The 15,983-nt window shown below is 44.3% G+C and overlaps 1 protein-coding gene across 1 annotated transcript in view; it reads left to right on the top strand.

Moving 5' to 3' along the window:
- Positions 1 to 15,983, top strand: part of PTPRM (protein tyrosine phosphatase receptor type M) — a 756,425-nt gene that overhangs the window by 691,717 nt on the left and 48,725 nt on the right. The window contains exon 21 of the mRNA XM_068563694.1: positions 5,309 to 5,406. Within this exon, the coding sequence (XP_068419795.1) occupies positions 5,309 to 5,406 (98 nt within the window). The remainder of the gene's footprint in view (positions 1 to 5,308; positions 5,407 to 15,983) is intronic.

Below are 15,983 nucleotides of genomic sequence, written 5' to 3'. Positions count from 1 at the left end.
TTGATGACTTGTACACACACACCTGTCAGGTAGGGCCCTTCCCAGTTCCTTGGGTGCTCACCTGGCGGCAGTGTGACCGGTGGGGTTAGACCTCACCCCGAGGACAACTTTGCTGACCTCTGTCTGCCTCAGTCTCCTTTCAGTAAAACGGGGGAAGAGTAGCACCTATCAGATAAGGTTGTGATTTTTAAATTAATGACATAATACATGTAAAACACTCAAAGGAGACCTGGGAAATAGTAAGAGCTCAAAAGAAGTTAGGAATTATCCTGTTTACAGTGGAATACCAGTTCGTATCTGTACCCTTTCTTCCCTTCCAAAAACTCTGATACGCCACCGTGAGCTCCAAGGACCTTGACTTCCTGTGGCTCTAATGCAGAAAACATACTATATAGAAATGAGAATGTGAAAAGGAGGGGTAGGAGTCATCTATCAAGGTTTGAAATTATGATTTTTAATATCTCCCACTGCCCATGAACTAGAGAACTGGTCTTACACAATAGAGCCATCCTTGAATGTCTTTCACTTACACTTTTCACGGCTTTTCATTGTTTTCATTCTGCTCTAGTTCTCTCTGCCCTTTTTTGTTGCTGCTCCTCCAGGGCTGGGTGGTGTAAGAACACCCGTCCGCACGTCTCCTGCTCAGCAGAGAGAGGTCTGTGCGTGCTGACGATCGTCAGGGAAGTGGGATGTGGTACTGACCTGATGCTATTGAAATTTCAGGACCTTACCTTTTAAACGCTTCGGTCCCCCGGGGACAGCTGCTGAGAATAACCTTCCCGCCTAGTGTGCCAACATCTGTAAATGCATGGCCACAGTGATCGTGGGGCTCACACCCAGCCAGCAACTGCAGAAATCAGATACCTTCCGGGGCTGTCATTGCAGCCGTTCATGCCAGAGGGGGCGGGGTTCACAGCATCCTTTGCCTGCTGTTTCCTTGTCTTAGGAGTTTAGCTGTTTGTCCACCCTGAGAGCAATCTCCAGTGACCTCTCCATGGATTATTCTCCCCGTGCTGAGGGTGTTTTCCAGCTTTTGGGAGACAGACATCGAAGGTTAGGAATACATCCCTAGCCTCCCCAGGTGGTCCTCCTCAGGTGGTCCTCCCCCAGTTTCAGCCCAGCGACGGTGTGGGACTGAGGGTAAGCGCCCTGTGTACCAGGCACGCATCTGGAGACTCTCGGTGTTGGCTCACAATGGCCACAGTCATCCGACACCACCAGGAGCTGCTAAAACCACATGGTGTCAGTGAGGTTACCCCGCCCCAGCCTCCAGTGTGCTTTTTGATTTTGTTTGGAGACGTGTATCTCTGAATCATAATGTATTCGGGTCTCAGGAAATAATTTGAAATATGTTGAAGAGAAAAGGAAAACAGGATTGACAAATTTTGCATTAAAAACCTTACCTTTGGGTTCCTGCCTTCTTCCGTGTTTCCCCCTCAAAAAAAAAAAAAAAAAAAAAGATTTGAATGAACATTCATGAAAATATCTTGAATCATCAGCCAAGATAAGACTCTCCAGTGCCCACCCTGAGCAGTTTCATCATTGAATTGCCCCAGGTGTGGGGCCAGGTGTGGGAGGAGCCGAGTGGTGTGCAGGAGGGGACCACGCTCACATCCAGCAGCACATGGTGCCACCCAGGAAGGAGGGAAGAGACAAGGGACAAGGAACAAGGAAGAACAGGGCAAAACTGCACAGGGAGGGTGGGGGAAGGAGGCTGGGGGACCTTTTCTAGCACCAATTTTTTTCTTTCTCAGATCAACTTAGAATAATCTTTGTGTTCAAATTCATTTTCAGATCTTAGCCCCAAACTGTTTTAGTTCTTCTGGATACCTGTCCTAATTTTAGCACTAAAAAGACCCTCACCTAATGCATTCTTCTCTCCTGATCTTTTTTTTTTTTTTTTTTAGTCCAGGTCAATGGGTAAGAAAATCATCAAGACTAAATGATGATTTAGTGATCATTGTCATCACCCAAGTGAGCCACTGATTCTTATAAATCCCCTTTATTTTAAAGGTAGCCCAAACGTAGTTAAGTAAACATTTAAAAACCTGTGTCACCTTAACTACCGCTTTGCCCCTCGGTAAAATGGCACGGCCATGTTCCCAGATAATATTTTATGAGGAAAGTTCCTTCTAAATCAGAAAGAATTGGGATTTCTTGATTCAAAGAGCTTGTATACGGCTTAGACTATTCAGTAGATTCAAAACCTACAAATCTTGGGTGTTCCACAGTTCCACCTCCATAGGAGACCACGTGACAGGTCGGAGGTGGAGCTGAATGCCCCGATGCTGAAGATCTGTGGTCCTTCCCCAGGAGACCCAACCCCCGGCCCCGGCCAATAAATGCAGAGTCTCTTGGGTTAGGACATCAGAATTGTTTAGAAGCTCCACAGTAATTGTAATATGCAGCCAGAGTTGAGAACCACTGCCTTCGACGGAGAACAGTTAGTGGAAGCCAGGATCGCACTCTGGCTCCGGATCATGGGTTGAGTTAAGATTGGAGGCAAAGCCTCGGGGCAGGGGGACTCAGAGGAGCCACCTGCTTAGTGGTTGGGACCAGCTCCTGCAGCACTGCCCGGCGGCGCTCTGTGGACTGGGTAACCATCACGCTCATTCTGAAGAAGCTCCTGCAAAAGATGCCCCCTTTCTATGAATCGGGAAGGAGTAAAGGCAATGTGCTTTCAAGCTTCTACAGATAATCTCTGAAATATGTCAAGAAACGGACTCATACAAATATCATCTATTAACGTTACTTAATACTTGTATATTTAATATAACAGTATAATAGTAAATAATATGGTTTATCCTGATGCATACAGACTTATTCATTCATTCATTTATTCATTGAGCTGCTATGTGCTGGGTATCCCACAGACGCTAAGGAAAGAGCAGTAAACCACGACAGCCACATTCCCCACCCCCCAGAACTTGAGACAAGTCATAACAACAGGGTCTGAAGCCAAGAAAGGGCGAGTGAGTTGCACCTGGGAACTTGCCCCCAGCCGTGAATGTCTCTGTTGGGCATGGAAGGGAGAGGGGGCTTTCTCCCTGAAGGCACTCGCCGTCCGCCATGCTGGGACATCTGATTCATCCACGGTAGCCCTTGTCATCAGAACTGTTTCTAGAAGTTTCAGAGTAGGTGGCACAGGCCTGTGCATCTAGTGAAGGAAGCAGAAAGTGTCAGCCCTGTGTTTCGGGGTCACACTGGGGAGGCTATCTGTTTGCACAAAGATGGACTCGGTATTTTTTCCTTGTGAGTAAGTAACAAGCTGTTAAGTACACAACGGAGGCACCTCTCTCCCCAAAAGCTAGAAGCATAGTGATTGATGGAATCCGATGTTTACTTGTGTCCCCTGTAACCTTGACTGAAGTCACTGAAATCTTCAGCCTATGCCTCAGGAGAATGGCACGCACATGCCAAGGGACGGGGCCAAATGGCAGGCGCAGCTTCGTGGTGGGCAGTGTGCAAGGTCCCATAAGGGGACTCGACACAGAGGCTCAGGAGTTGGAGGGGTTCTCACGGGGAGGGGAAGGGTGTAGCCATGGCAGCAGGAGGAACGATAGATGTTTGCATTCCAGAGATGAGGGAATGAGGCTTGACAGTGAGGAAGAAGAAGAAAAAGTACACAGGAACCAGCTGGTAATTGGTCAAGAGGAAGGGGAGATGACTGAAGGCACCCCCGGCTGTGCCCCCATTGCTCAGCCAATGAGTGACCATTAATAACTATCTTTAAATGCACCTTGTTTTTTTTGTTTTTGTTTCGGTCTTTGTTTTTGCAGTTTCAACTCTTTTATTACCTTGGGCTTTAGAAGGTTTGAGTTAAATTCCTTAATGTTCATTTTATAAGGCAGATGAAGGCTACAAGTTCTTCTTCCTAACCTATGGCTTAACCTACTGATTTCTGCAAAATAATTTATGGAGAAAGCTTTCTGTTTTTACTGATCAAATTCTACACTCAATGATAATATATCTCTTTAAAAAAAAAAACCTTACAGAAAATTTCAAATATGTACAAAAGTCAACAGAATTGTATAGTGAATCTTCACGTAACCATCACCTGGCTTAAAAATTGATCAACTTATAGCCCAAATTGCTTTAAATATACCTCCAACTTATCTCCCTCCATTCCTTATAATATCTTAACGTAAATGCACCTTGTTTTGTTCTGACGCTTGGCTGTGTGTAAAATGCCTAAGTGTGCATTCATTCCACGAATCCTTAAAATAACCCTGAGACGTGTTCCTGAAATCAGTATGTGGATAAAGAGAGACGCAGACACTAAAGGTCTCAGTGGCCCAAGTAACTTGCCCCAAATCACACAGCCAGTTCAGAGCCAGAGGCAGATCTCAAATGCACATGTTTGAGCTCCAGACCCAGTGATGTGCAGCGTCCAGACACAGCATCACAGCTGTCCCAACCCACCCCTAAATGCCCCTCCGAGTCCCCGAGTAACGTGACTCTCCATGCCTTTGAAGTTGTCTTCCTCTCCTGTCCTCACACGTCTGCTGGTCGTATAAAGATTTATGCTGTTACATGTAGACCCTCAGACATGCATGGGCACAAAGTCGAGTTTGGGTTTTTTAAAAATCTGCATTAAAAGAAAGTTTAAGTTCCAGCTTTCCATACCTATACAGTATCTATAGCACTGGCATTTTATAACCCATATTTTCCCTCTTTTTTTCCCAGTCCATAAAAAGAGCTTTTTAATACTCAGATCCCAAGAGCTGGGGCAGCAGATCCCGGTCACGTTCAGTGACAGGAAGTACAACTGCTTGAATCCAACTCCTCTCTCGCTTGAGGGAGTCGGGCGAAAATTTTAAAAAGGATTAATTTGACAGATAGCACAGAATAAGAAAAATATTAGAAACAAGAAAAGGCCATTTTTCCTATAGATGCTCATTTCATTCTATATACCGTTTCCCGGGATATCTGCCAGTCGTTAGCAGGAAGAGTAATGGTACCCATTTCTTTTTTTAAATTTCACTCTTGAGTATTATGGAGATAAATGGTTAAATGATGAAGAAATAACTTTTTTTCACGGCAGTCGTTTAAGAAGGGCAAAAGAGCTCAAATGCAGATACACTGGATGACATGAGAAAATTCAACCATGAGTGAAAAATTCAGTATTTCTAAGGGTGTCGTTTTAGGAAGAATACCCTCTCGAATCAACACTAGAAGGAGAGCTCTGTCCACCTAGAAAAGTAAGGGGACTGCCTGTGGCCGTCCATAGATTTCTTTGCAAGCCCCAGAAATTTTCCAGTTGCAAACTCACAAAGAAAACAAAAGTCTCTGCTGTGTTTTGCTGCAGGACCAATGCAAGAGACCATCTATGACTTCTGGAGGATGGTGTGGCATGAAAACACAGCGAGCGTCATCATGGTGACCAACCTGGTGGAAGTGGGGAGGGTAAGTGGTCCTCTCCGCCTGCTGGTCATTTATTCCTTGCTTAGCCAGCTCTGGAAGCAGTGTGTGTCCTTCCAAAAATATCAGCTACCACAGCTCCTCCTCTCGCTTGCTGCACTTGCTTATAAATTATCAGTAAACATAGCCTGAATTGCTTTCATTTGTTGTGATAGCAACAGACAGAAAAGGCACTCAAGATTTAAAAGCAGTTGTTATCCGGCTATATTGAGCGCACAGCAACACAAAAACACGGCGAAGCATGCATGCTGGTTGTTGGGTGTCAGAACACAATGGGAGCCCCCAGGAGACAGGAACTGCATTCCCCACCTCGGGGAAATCCACTCTGAGAACAGCCAGCAGGCCTGGAGTCAATCCTGGGCTTAGAAATCCAGCATCTCCTCTCGCTTAGATTTTCCTTTCCTCCCTTTCCTGACCTGTAAAGTGGAGACCACACTCCGCCGCGCCCCTCCCCGCCCCCCCAAGGTCTTGGGTTACTTCATCTGTATTGACTACGGAGGAGCTATTTTTATTTAACCAGGAATTTCTTAAGTAATTAAGATCTCGGTCGTGGGATGCGACAGGATTCTTTCCGAAGGGAAATTTTAAAACAAGAAGATACACAGGGTGCAACTGCTTTGTTAAATAGTGGCCCCAATTCTATGGTTCTGCTGGAGGACCCATTACTTCTTAGAGAGGTTGACATTGTGAGCTCTACCCTCAGCCTAGAGATTAGCCTTGAATTGAGATATTGGGGCAGAAACCATAAAGGGGTTGTTTCTTAAGATTAGCTGTCGGCCTTAAAAAGAAAGGAAATCCTGCCATTTACAACACAGATGCACCTGGAGGACATCACGCCAGGTGAAATAAGCCAGTCACAGAAGGACAGAGACTGCACAATTCCACTCATAGGAATGATGGAGAATAGTCGAATTCTTAGAAGCAGAAAGGACAAGAGTGGTTGCCAAGGATTGCAGGGAGGGAGACGTGGGGGGTTGATGTTCAGTGGGTATAAGGTTTCAGGTATGCCAGATGAACAAGTTCTAGAGATCTGCTGTACAAAGTGTGCTTGTGGTCAACAATAGGCATTGCGTACTTGATTTGTTAAGAGGGTAGACCTCACGATAAGTGCTCTTAATACACACACACACACACACACACACACACACACACACGGGCATGCGCCAAGAACAAAGGCACACAGGAAACCACAGGAGGTGGTGGATATTGTCTATGACCTTGGTTGTAGTGATGGTACCAAGGATGTCTGCATGTGTCAGAACCCATCAAATTGTGCACATGAGGTTTTTTGTACATCAGGTATACTTCTTCAATAAATCTGTTTAAAAAAATGGATTTTCAGAAGGTATCAGGAAGCACAAACCAGGAAGAAGAGAGACATTGAGAAGTGGGAGGTACTTACAATCCTAGCAAAAATGGCAAATCAATAACCTGAAGATCCTCCTCCTACAAACATCTAGAAATTCTAGATAAAATGTAAATGTGTTTTAATGTATTTAATATTAAATATAAATGTATATGTAAACATATATGTTAGAAGTGTTTAGCTTAGCTCTTAAGAAAGTAAACTACTAGAGACCAGAAAGTGAGGACGAGAGACCACAGCAAGGGTGGGCCCGGCAGCTGCCCGCTGGAGGACAGGCATGATGGTGCACGTAGGTCTTAGTGAGAGGGTGGGAGGGCTTCGGTCTCACGAGCTTGGATCTTGAGTTTTAAAGCCCACCAAGAACAGGAGGTAACACCTTGGACATGTGCAATGCTAAGAATTTGAACTGAGATGGCCACATAAAACCTAGACCCACAAATGATAGATGCTCAAAGAAAGGGCAAAGGGAGAGGTTGGGTTGGGGGAGTTGGGGAGGGAAGCCAGCCCGGCACCAGAACAGGGAAATGACACAGAAGCAAATGGGTCTTCACTTAGGCTCTGGGTGAGAAAGCACTTCCACTAATTCACTGGTCAAAGCGAAACACCGTAATATAATTCAGAAAATTCTTAGAACTGTGAATCACAAAGCATCAGTTAGTAAATGTGTCGGATGCAAAGAAAATGGTACCCAAAACTATATATATATATATATATATATATATATATATATATATATATATATATATATATATATATATATATATATATATATATATATATATGTTCTTAAATGTTGTTATTAGACGACTGAGCTTCTAATTCAAGAAGATAAATGAGGAACAGAGTACAACTAAAGAAAGAAAAAAGAAAGTAATAATAGCAGAGCAGAAAGTTATTAAATAAAAATCAAAGAAACAATGATAAAAATCACCATAATCAAAAAGGTTTTGTGGCAAGACTAATGAAATTGACAAATATCTGGCAATCAGAAGAAAGGAAATCAAAAGTAACAAATATTGGGAGTAGAATACATTTTTTTTATCATAACAGATAATATGAGTAACAATAAATTTGAAAATTTAGATAAAGTAGGTAATTTTCTTGACAAATATGATTTTCCAAAACTGACTCAAAAAGAAACAAATTCTGAAGAGACAATCATGATTTAAAAAGTGCAGTATAGTTAAAAAGTGACCCATGGAAAAGCACTAGTCTCAAACGTATTATAGGTATATTCTGCTAAATATTCAAGGAATGGGTAATTCAAATCTTATAAAAATTATTCTGAGAAGAGAAAAAGAAAGACTACTGCCCCATTTTATGTTAAGAGGCTAGTATAACCTTGATATCAAAACCAGAAAAGGACATAGCAAAAGGGAAAACTATAGATACCACAAATTAGGTAGAAATAAATACACCAACAGATCAAAAAAGAGAGCCCAGATGTTGATGTAGGCATCTGTGGGAAAATGTGTAATTAGTGGGGAAAGCATGAGCTTTTCCATCGATTGAACTGAGACATTTGGTTATTCATGTGGACTAAAAAAAAAAGCCCAAAAATGAATACTAAATAAAGACCAAAAGTTTTAAACGCTTTAAAATTTTTAGAAGGAAATATGGGGGAAAATATTTATGGCCTTTGTTTTAAGAGTGTTTCAAATATACCAAAAGCTCAACACGTTAAGAAAAGGATGGGGAAAATTGACTATTAAAATGTAAAATTTTCTGTAGAATAAAGGATATTAGTAAAGTGACAAGACAAAAAGTGAGGAGAAGCTATGGGCCCATTATGTAAAGTAGAAAAGCTTACAAAGCACTAGTTTACATACTAACAGTGTAAAAACCATTTCCCTGTCTCCTGGGAGATGGTGAGAGCAGGGGAGCTGGCAGGAAGTGGGGAGGGGGAGTCGCTGAGCTCCCAACACCAACCCCTCACATGGGCGGTGGAGATGTCATAGCACCTGCTTCATAGGGATCTTGTAAAGATTAAATGAGTTTCTACATGTCAGGTGGTTAGAGAAATTCCCACCCCATTCTGAGGACTACGTAAACATAGATATTAATGTAACCCTTACCTTTTCTCCAGCAAAGCTAAGACCTACAGTGGTATCTATAAATTACCTTTTTTCACCCCAAATCAGTATTTTGCTATGAAAGCAGTAATGACCACTGGAGAAAAAAAAAATTCAACTGCACCAGAAAGCAAGCTCCTTTCAGGGAGGAGACAGCCTTACAAATTTTTGGTCTCTCCCTCCTGGCACTCAGGAAATGCCCAACAAAGTGAATGAATGCGAATTCTTCCCTCTTAGTATCAGAGAGTAGTTAACGTCTGCTAGGTTAACTGTGAAACAGCTAAGCTAAATATTTTATCTGTTTCTTCCCCTGAAACGTATGATTCATCCTGAATCTTCACTCATCTCACAAATACTTGTTGACTGCCTAGTATGGTAAGGAGCAAGAGAGATCTGGAGACTGCTTCGCACTGCTTTGCTTTCCCAATAAATGTATTCCTTGAAAGTTATTTACCAGATTTTACATATTTGCATCGGAGCTCACTTAAAATAGTCCCAAGATAAATTATTTTGAAAAGTAGATAATTATTAAAAATAACAACTACTACTGGATTTTTTTAAAATAAAGGCACACGTGTATTTTTTGCTTATTTGAAATTCCAAAGTGTGCTATCTCAGGACTCAGTGACTGTGTTACCAACCAGGATTCTTGGCCTCCTTAATCGATAGAAATTGATAAGAGGCCAGACAAGAAATTCAGGCCAGGCTTTATTGGGGCCCGTGTTGCAGCAAGGGGGAGCGAAAACAAGTAACAGGTTCCCATGCTCGTTCCCCGAGTCAGGGTGAGCTGGTTCCTTATATGGGGTGAGGATAGGGATGTGTCCAGGGGTCGGGCCGGAGGCGTGGCTTAGGTGGTTTGCCCACCCCTTTGGTGGTGCTGTGTGCAGGGGCTTTTGCTTTTTGCTTTTCCTGCTTTTGCTCCTGGCTCTTCAAAAGTGGCAGTTGGGTTTTTTTGGGGTCTTTTTGTGTCTTTTGTCCAGAATTTGCCCCAACTGTGCATGCACGCAGTTATTTTTAGTCCCTTGTGGTTTCTTTGTATTTTGTTGTTCGAAGAGAGATTTGTCCAGGTGCAAGCATTGCAACAAAGGGTCCCAGGTCCCAGGTCCCAGCCTGTCTCAGCTAGAGGTGAGCTGTCTTCATATGATAAACCCTCTTCCTTTAAGGAAAAATCAGGACAGCATGGTCTTTGGCTAACAGGTCAAAGGAAGATTGTGCTAAAAAATTACTACAGTAAAAAAGCTTCAAACACCAAAGCCCACTGTCTGTTGGACATGGCACCTTTTGCTGGAATGCAAGTTTCGTTCCGAGTTACCTGCCTTGGAATAATAGCAAATAAAAAGGCCAGGCAGTGGTGGTCTCTCTTCCTTCCATTAGGCACTTGGACCCATCCCATACAGGGTGGCCACTGTTGATATTTTTGATGGAAACTCTTCTTTCTGACAAATAACCGTGGACACTTCAGCTAACAGTGTGCAGCAGAAGAGGGGACTCAGCGTTCAAGTTCAGCCATAAATGGAAGCCCACAGGCTCACAGAAATTCAGTAATCTTAGGTCTGGTAAGCCTACTAAAAAAAAAAATCCCTGCAAATCCTTACCCGGTTTGTGGGGACGTGGCAAGCTCTGGAGAGTCCTCCCCTGTTACCATCAGCCTCTTGGACCAACCTGTCTTCAATTAGTAATGCACTTAATGGCATCTGTCCTTGAAATGTCTGGTGTGATTTGGGGGTGTTGACAAAAGGTCACATGCCCTCCGGGAAAAAGTCGAATCTTATTCCAGGCTGTTTCCCATTGTTCATCCTGCACATTTGTTGAGAGATGACGTTTCCATTTTCCATGCTTGGCAACAGCAGCAGCAAACCACTGAAGAAATGAAAATGACATGCTTTTAAGGGGAGCAACTAGCTACTTACCACGTTGAGTGCATGCAGTGTGTCCTTCATGAATCAGGCATGAGCCCGGGAACGCTGTTTGTTTACACAGACTTGATTCATTAAGTCAGAGCCAGGCAGCTTTCCCCAGATTTCTGCCCTGCAGCGCTCCACATTAGGCCGCTGTAATTGCTGGTGTTAGAGCCACTGGGAGGCCTTCCCTGTCGCAGCACCTGTGCAGAAGACTCAGACGCTGCACTTCCCTCCAGCGGGGTCCCCGGTACATCTGCCAGGACCCGTCATTATCTAAGACTTCCTGGTCACCCCCGTGAGTCCCTCTCAGCCCGTGTGTTGTGGCAAGGGACCCTTGTCAGTTTCCCTGGCACCTGGCGACAGCTGCACACCTGGCACGTAAATTGCGCCGGATGTGCTGTGATTGTTTTCCCTCTTTAATGAACCCACCTGAGGGACGCGGAGCTCTTTATCCATCGCCTGTTTCCCAGGCACTCCCATTGACACCGTTTACGCGGAGCCTCAGGACTCCGTTGTGTTGTTGTACTAATTCATCTGCCAAAAGTCTTAGAACCAAATCTGGGGGCCTCCCAAAGGAGATTTTTTTCCACTGGTAATGTAAGCTAATGATTTCTAAACATATTTAGTCAGTTTTATGAAGGCCTCATTAGAATGTGACTGTTTATTAAAAAGCCAAATGAGGTCTCAGAGTCATGTAGGAAAATTATTGTTGAGCTGCTCTGAATAGTTCTGATAACAGGTGATAAAGGCGTTTGGAGCTAAGAGAAGTAGAGACCAGAGATGTTAACCCCCATCAATGTAAGGGATGCGAGGGGGCCACCTAAACGGATGCTTTAAAGGTTGTCATTTACCCAAAGAGGTTGACCTATAATTCCTTTCACAACGTTTATCACTAAAAGGGTGACAAAAGAAAAAAGTTAAAAATGAACACTGTTCGTCAGAATTAGCTGTCAAATTCACATGCAAGGAAGGTATATTAAGATTTCAAGTGCACCTGTCACATACAACAAAGAACATTTGCTTTTCTACAAAAGCCACCAGATCCAGGATCAATGGAAGAAGCAAGAGAGAAGCAAGATTTTCCCCTTTATAACATGGGGAAATACTGTTTAATAGTAAAAATAACATAGGTAATGCCTAACAGGACAAAATAATAATAGTTTTTACAAAATTTCTTAAGTTGTTCCAATTTGTACATGAAAGGGAAGAGACAAATTCTTTTTGAAGACTTCGCTGAAATTTTTCTGTCTTGAACTCTCACGATTGCCTTTCATCGATCTTTTTTTAATGAATTCAATATTTAAGATTGACATTTTGTGACCTGGGTAATTATAGCGTTAACCTTTGATGAATTTATACTCATTCAATAAGTATTCCTCTCCATTTTGATCTACCACCAACCATTTCAGCGGTCATATTAATGTAGCTGATTCAAGCCTTGCCTCTCTCCATAACTTTAATACAAAACTAGGAGAAAAAAGGAAGTCTGCACCGTGGCCTGTGACGATTCCCACCCAGGCCCTGCCATGTTTCACGTCACCTCCTCCAGCACATCACCCAAGAAATGAGGCCCTAACTGGTCCTGAGCCATCAGCAGCAGGAGAGGGGCCCCCTGCAAGCCCCTCCCTCCACGAAGCCAGATCGTCCAGTACAGAAGACTCCGTAGCGGCCCTGTGAACCTTTGAGGTTTTCTCGGCCCAACGATCTCAGGTCCCCTCTGTAAAAAGTTAGAAAATCAACCCAAGAGCCTGATTTGTCTTGTTCACAAAGTAACCCAAATGTGGGCTTTCTGATCCCTTTTCAGCACAATGTATGCAACATTTAATGATACACTTACTGTATCCAAAGCACTAAGAAATACAAAGGTATTTATAATTCACGTGTCCTGGAAGAACATAAACTATGGTATTAGCGAACACTCAAACCATCAGCTATGATACACGTAAGTCAGGGTGATGGTGACCCTAGTGAAGGGACGGAGTCTGCCTAAGGGAATCTCAGAGGACTGCATGGAGGAGGTAGTGAGGAGCTGGACTTAAATGGGAGAAGAGATTTTAAATGGCAGGAATGAGACAGAAACCACTTGAGGGAAAACACAGAGAAAGGGGAGTAAATGAAAGATCGGGAAGGAGCGAGTGGTCTGACGCAGGTGGCTGGAGCCCTGATGGGGAGGTACTGTGAACCCGGAGGCTGGAGGCTGGTTGAGGTCTTGTCCGTAGGGGTCTGAAATGCCTTTCTAGGAGGGCAAAGGAGGAGCAGGGAGTAGAGGGTGTGCTTGTGTGTTGTACGGAAGGCCTGAAGCTGGTGTGTCCTATGTCCTAATTAATGTTGTTGAGAGACAGTTCTAGTGGCCGCTAGAGAAAGGTTTAGAAGGGTTACAGAAGGGCATGGAGACAGGGTAGGCCAGAGCAAGACTCGGTGAGGGACGTGGTGGGCTCGGGCTGTGGCAGGGGTGATACCCACCTGGGTCCTTGGACTGCGTAGTCAATCGAAATTGATAAGAGGCCAGACGAGGGGTCCAAGCAAGGCTTTACTGGGGGTCGTGCTGCTGCACAAGGGAGAGAAAACAAGAAACAGGTGCCCTTTGCTCGCTCCCTGAGGCGGGGCGAGCTGGTCCCTTAAATGGGGTGAGGGTGGGAGCGGATTGGTGGGTGGGGCCAGAGGAGTGGCTTAGGTGGTCTGCCCGCCCCCTGGGTGGTGCCGGGTGCTGGGATCAGCCCTGCTTTTGCTCCCGGCACATCAGAAGTGACAGTTGGTTTGTGGCCTTTTTGTATCTTATTGTTCATAATTTGCCCCAACTGCACATGTGCAGTTATTTTTAGTCCCTTATAGTTTCTTTGTATTTTGTTGCTGGAGGAGACATTCGTTCAGGTACAAGCACTCCAGTAAAGGGTCCCAGGTTCCAGCCTATCTCAGTGGCATTTGGAATTTATGCGAGACACATAATTTGGGTGTTATTTGGGGATGCTGATAAGAGCTTGAATATGAACCCAGATTTCTACCATTGTTACTCGGATTGATGTAAAGGCTATTAACCAAGAATGAGTATCCCTTCCCTTCCCCACCAAGGAAAAAAAGAAGAGCAGTTTTAATAAAGCCGTAACATGATTCATCAATGTATTTGGGGCATGCTGAGTTTGAGACTCTGAATGAACAGCATGGGGCTTTCCAGGAAGAGGGATGCATGAGCTGAAGACACAAACTATGAAATGTGAGCTTCTCCCTTCGTTTACTGAGCACCTACTATGTGCTAGGCTTTGGGCTAGACTGGGAAGGGCAAGATGAAAAGACCTGGCACAATCTAAGAGAAAGACAAGCAAACCAGAAAAGTATGATGTGAGGTGATAACCACTGAAACAGAAGCATGGCATCCTCGGCAGAAAGAGAGAGAAGAAGGCTGAAGACAGCCCTGGAGGACGTCTGTATCTAGGGGCGGGGCGGGGTGGGGGGGAAGGGCTAGAGATGGAGTCAGATAAGAAGAGCAAGAGAGATGGGGCATAACCACGAGACCCAGAACCGTGACAAGTAGGAGAAGATGCAGGTAAGCAGCGTGAGGGAAGCTGCAGAGAGCGAGGTGCGTGGGACTGCGGGGGTGGGTAAGGAACACAGTATACTGAGCACCTGCTCTGTGCCCGGCGTTCCCCTAAATGATTGAACAAGCCTTACTTCCTTAATTATCACAGCTTCCCTATGAGATGCAAAGAGTCCTGTTTTCAAAATTAATAAACTAAGGCTCAGCGAGTTTAAATGCAGCAGACCCTTGAACAATGCAGGGGTTAAGGGCACCGACCCTTCGCTCAATTGAAAATCCGCTTGTAACTTGTAGTCGGCCCTCTGTATGTGCGTGTTGTTCCTCCATATCCAAGGTTCCACACCTGTGGACTCGGCCAACCTCGAATCGTGTAGCACTGTAGTGCTCGTATTTAGTGGAAAAAAAAAAAAAAAAAATCTGCTCATAAGGGGACCCACGCAGTTCAAAACCATGTTGTTCAAGGGTCAGTTGTAATTTGGCAAAGGGCACAGAGTAGAGCTAGAATTTGAGTCTTAGTCTGTCTAGTTCCAAAGCCCAGGCTCTCTCCACAGTTCCCCAGGACCTCCCTGTGAACAACTAAGTTTAGTGTTGTTAACCAAAACTTCAGAAACAAGAGACCTGATTGAAATAAAGAGTTTACTGGGGGGTTTGTTAGGACTGCAGCCCGGGAGACACTAATTGAAGAAAGACTTGAATTGTGGACTACAAAATGGGGGAGGCTTACAAGAGCAAAACCTGCACGGTTACACGAGCTGTTTATCAAGAATTACAGTCAGAGCTGGAAAGAAGTGAGGGTGCCGATTAAGCAAGGATTGGTTGGGGTCTGAAATGGCTGCATAGTTACAAGAGGGAAACTTGTAGCTTGCAGCTGTCAGATATTGTTTTTAAAATGGCTGGTGTCCTTGAGTTTGGTGTGGTTCACAGGAAGTTCAAGTTCTCAGTGGTGCAGGGACGTGTCTGAGCCGGGTCCTCAATGGCCACCTGCCTCCATCTCTGTTTGCCTGCACTGTGATGGCTCCATTATAATTTCACTTTGTCATCAGTACCTACCAGGTTGCAGTGTGCCATAGAACCAGGACCCCAATGGCCATGGAGTAGTGGCTACATGTGTGGTGAAGACATTAGTGTAGCTTGTTCTTGGAGAATTGAATCCAAGGAAAGAGATGAAGCAGCACCTAGAGGGAAGCAGGATCAAGATGTGATGATAGAATTTGGTGTGTGTGTGTCTGCATGTGTGTGTGTCTGTGTGTGTGTGTCTGTGTGTGTCAGTGTGTGTTTGCCGCTGTGTGTCTACGTGTGTGTCTCTGTGTGTGCATGTTTGTGTGTGTCTGTGTGTTTGTGGGTGTCTGTGTGTGTGTCTGTGTGTGTGTGTGTGTCTGTGTGTCTGTGTCTGTGTCTGTGTGTGTCTGTGTGTTTGTGGGTGTCTGTGTGTGTGTCTGTGTAGGGTAGATAGGAGCATAACTGGGAGTCTGAAGAGAAGATAGAATTGGAAGCAGAGATTGAAGGTCCAAGAAGAGAAAGGGGAGAGATGATCATACTAAGTGAAGTAAGACAAAGAAAGACAAATATCACATGATATCACTTATATGTGGAATCTTAAAAAATGACACAAATGAACTTATTGACAAAACAGAAACAGACTCACAGACATAGGAAACAAATTTATGTTTACCAAAGGGGAAGGGGGGGGA

Source organism: Eschrichtius robustus, chromosome 14, assembly GCF_028021215.1.
Source record: "Eschrichtius robustus isolate mEscRob2 chromosome 14, mEscRob2.pri, whole genome shotgun sequence".
Classification (NCBI taxonomy): Eukaryota; Metazoa; Chordata; class Mammalia; order Artiodactyla; family Eschrichtiidae; genus Eschrichtius; species Eschrichtius robustus.
This window is presented reverse-complemented; position numbering and strand designations above follow the sequence as displayed.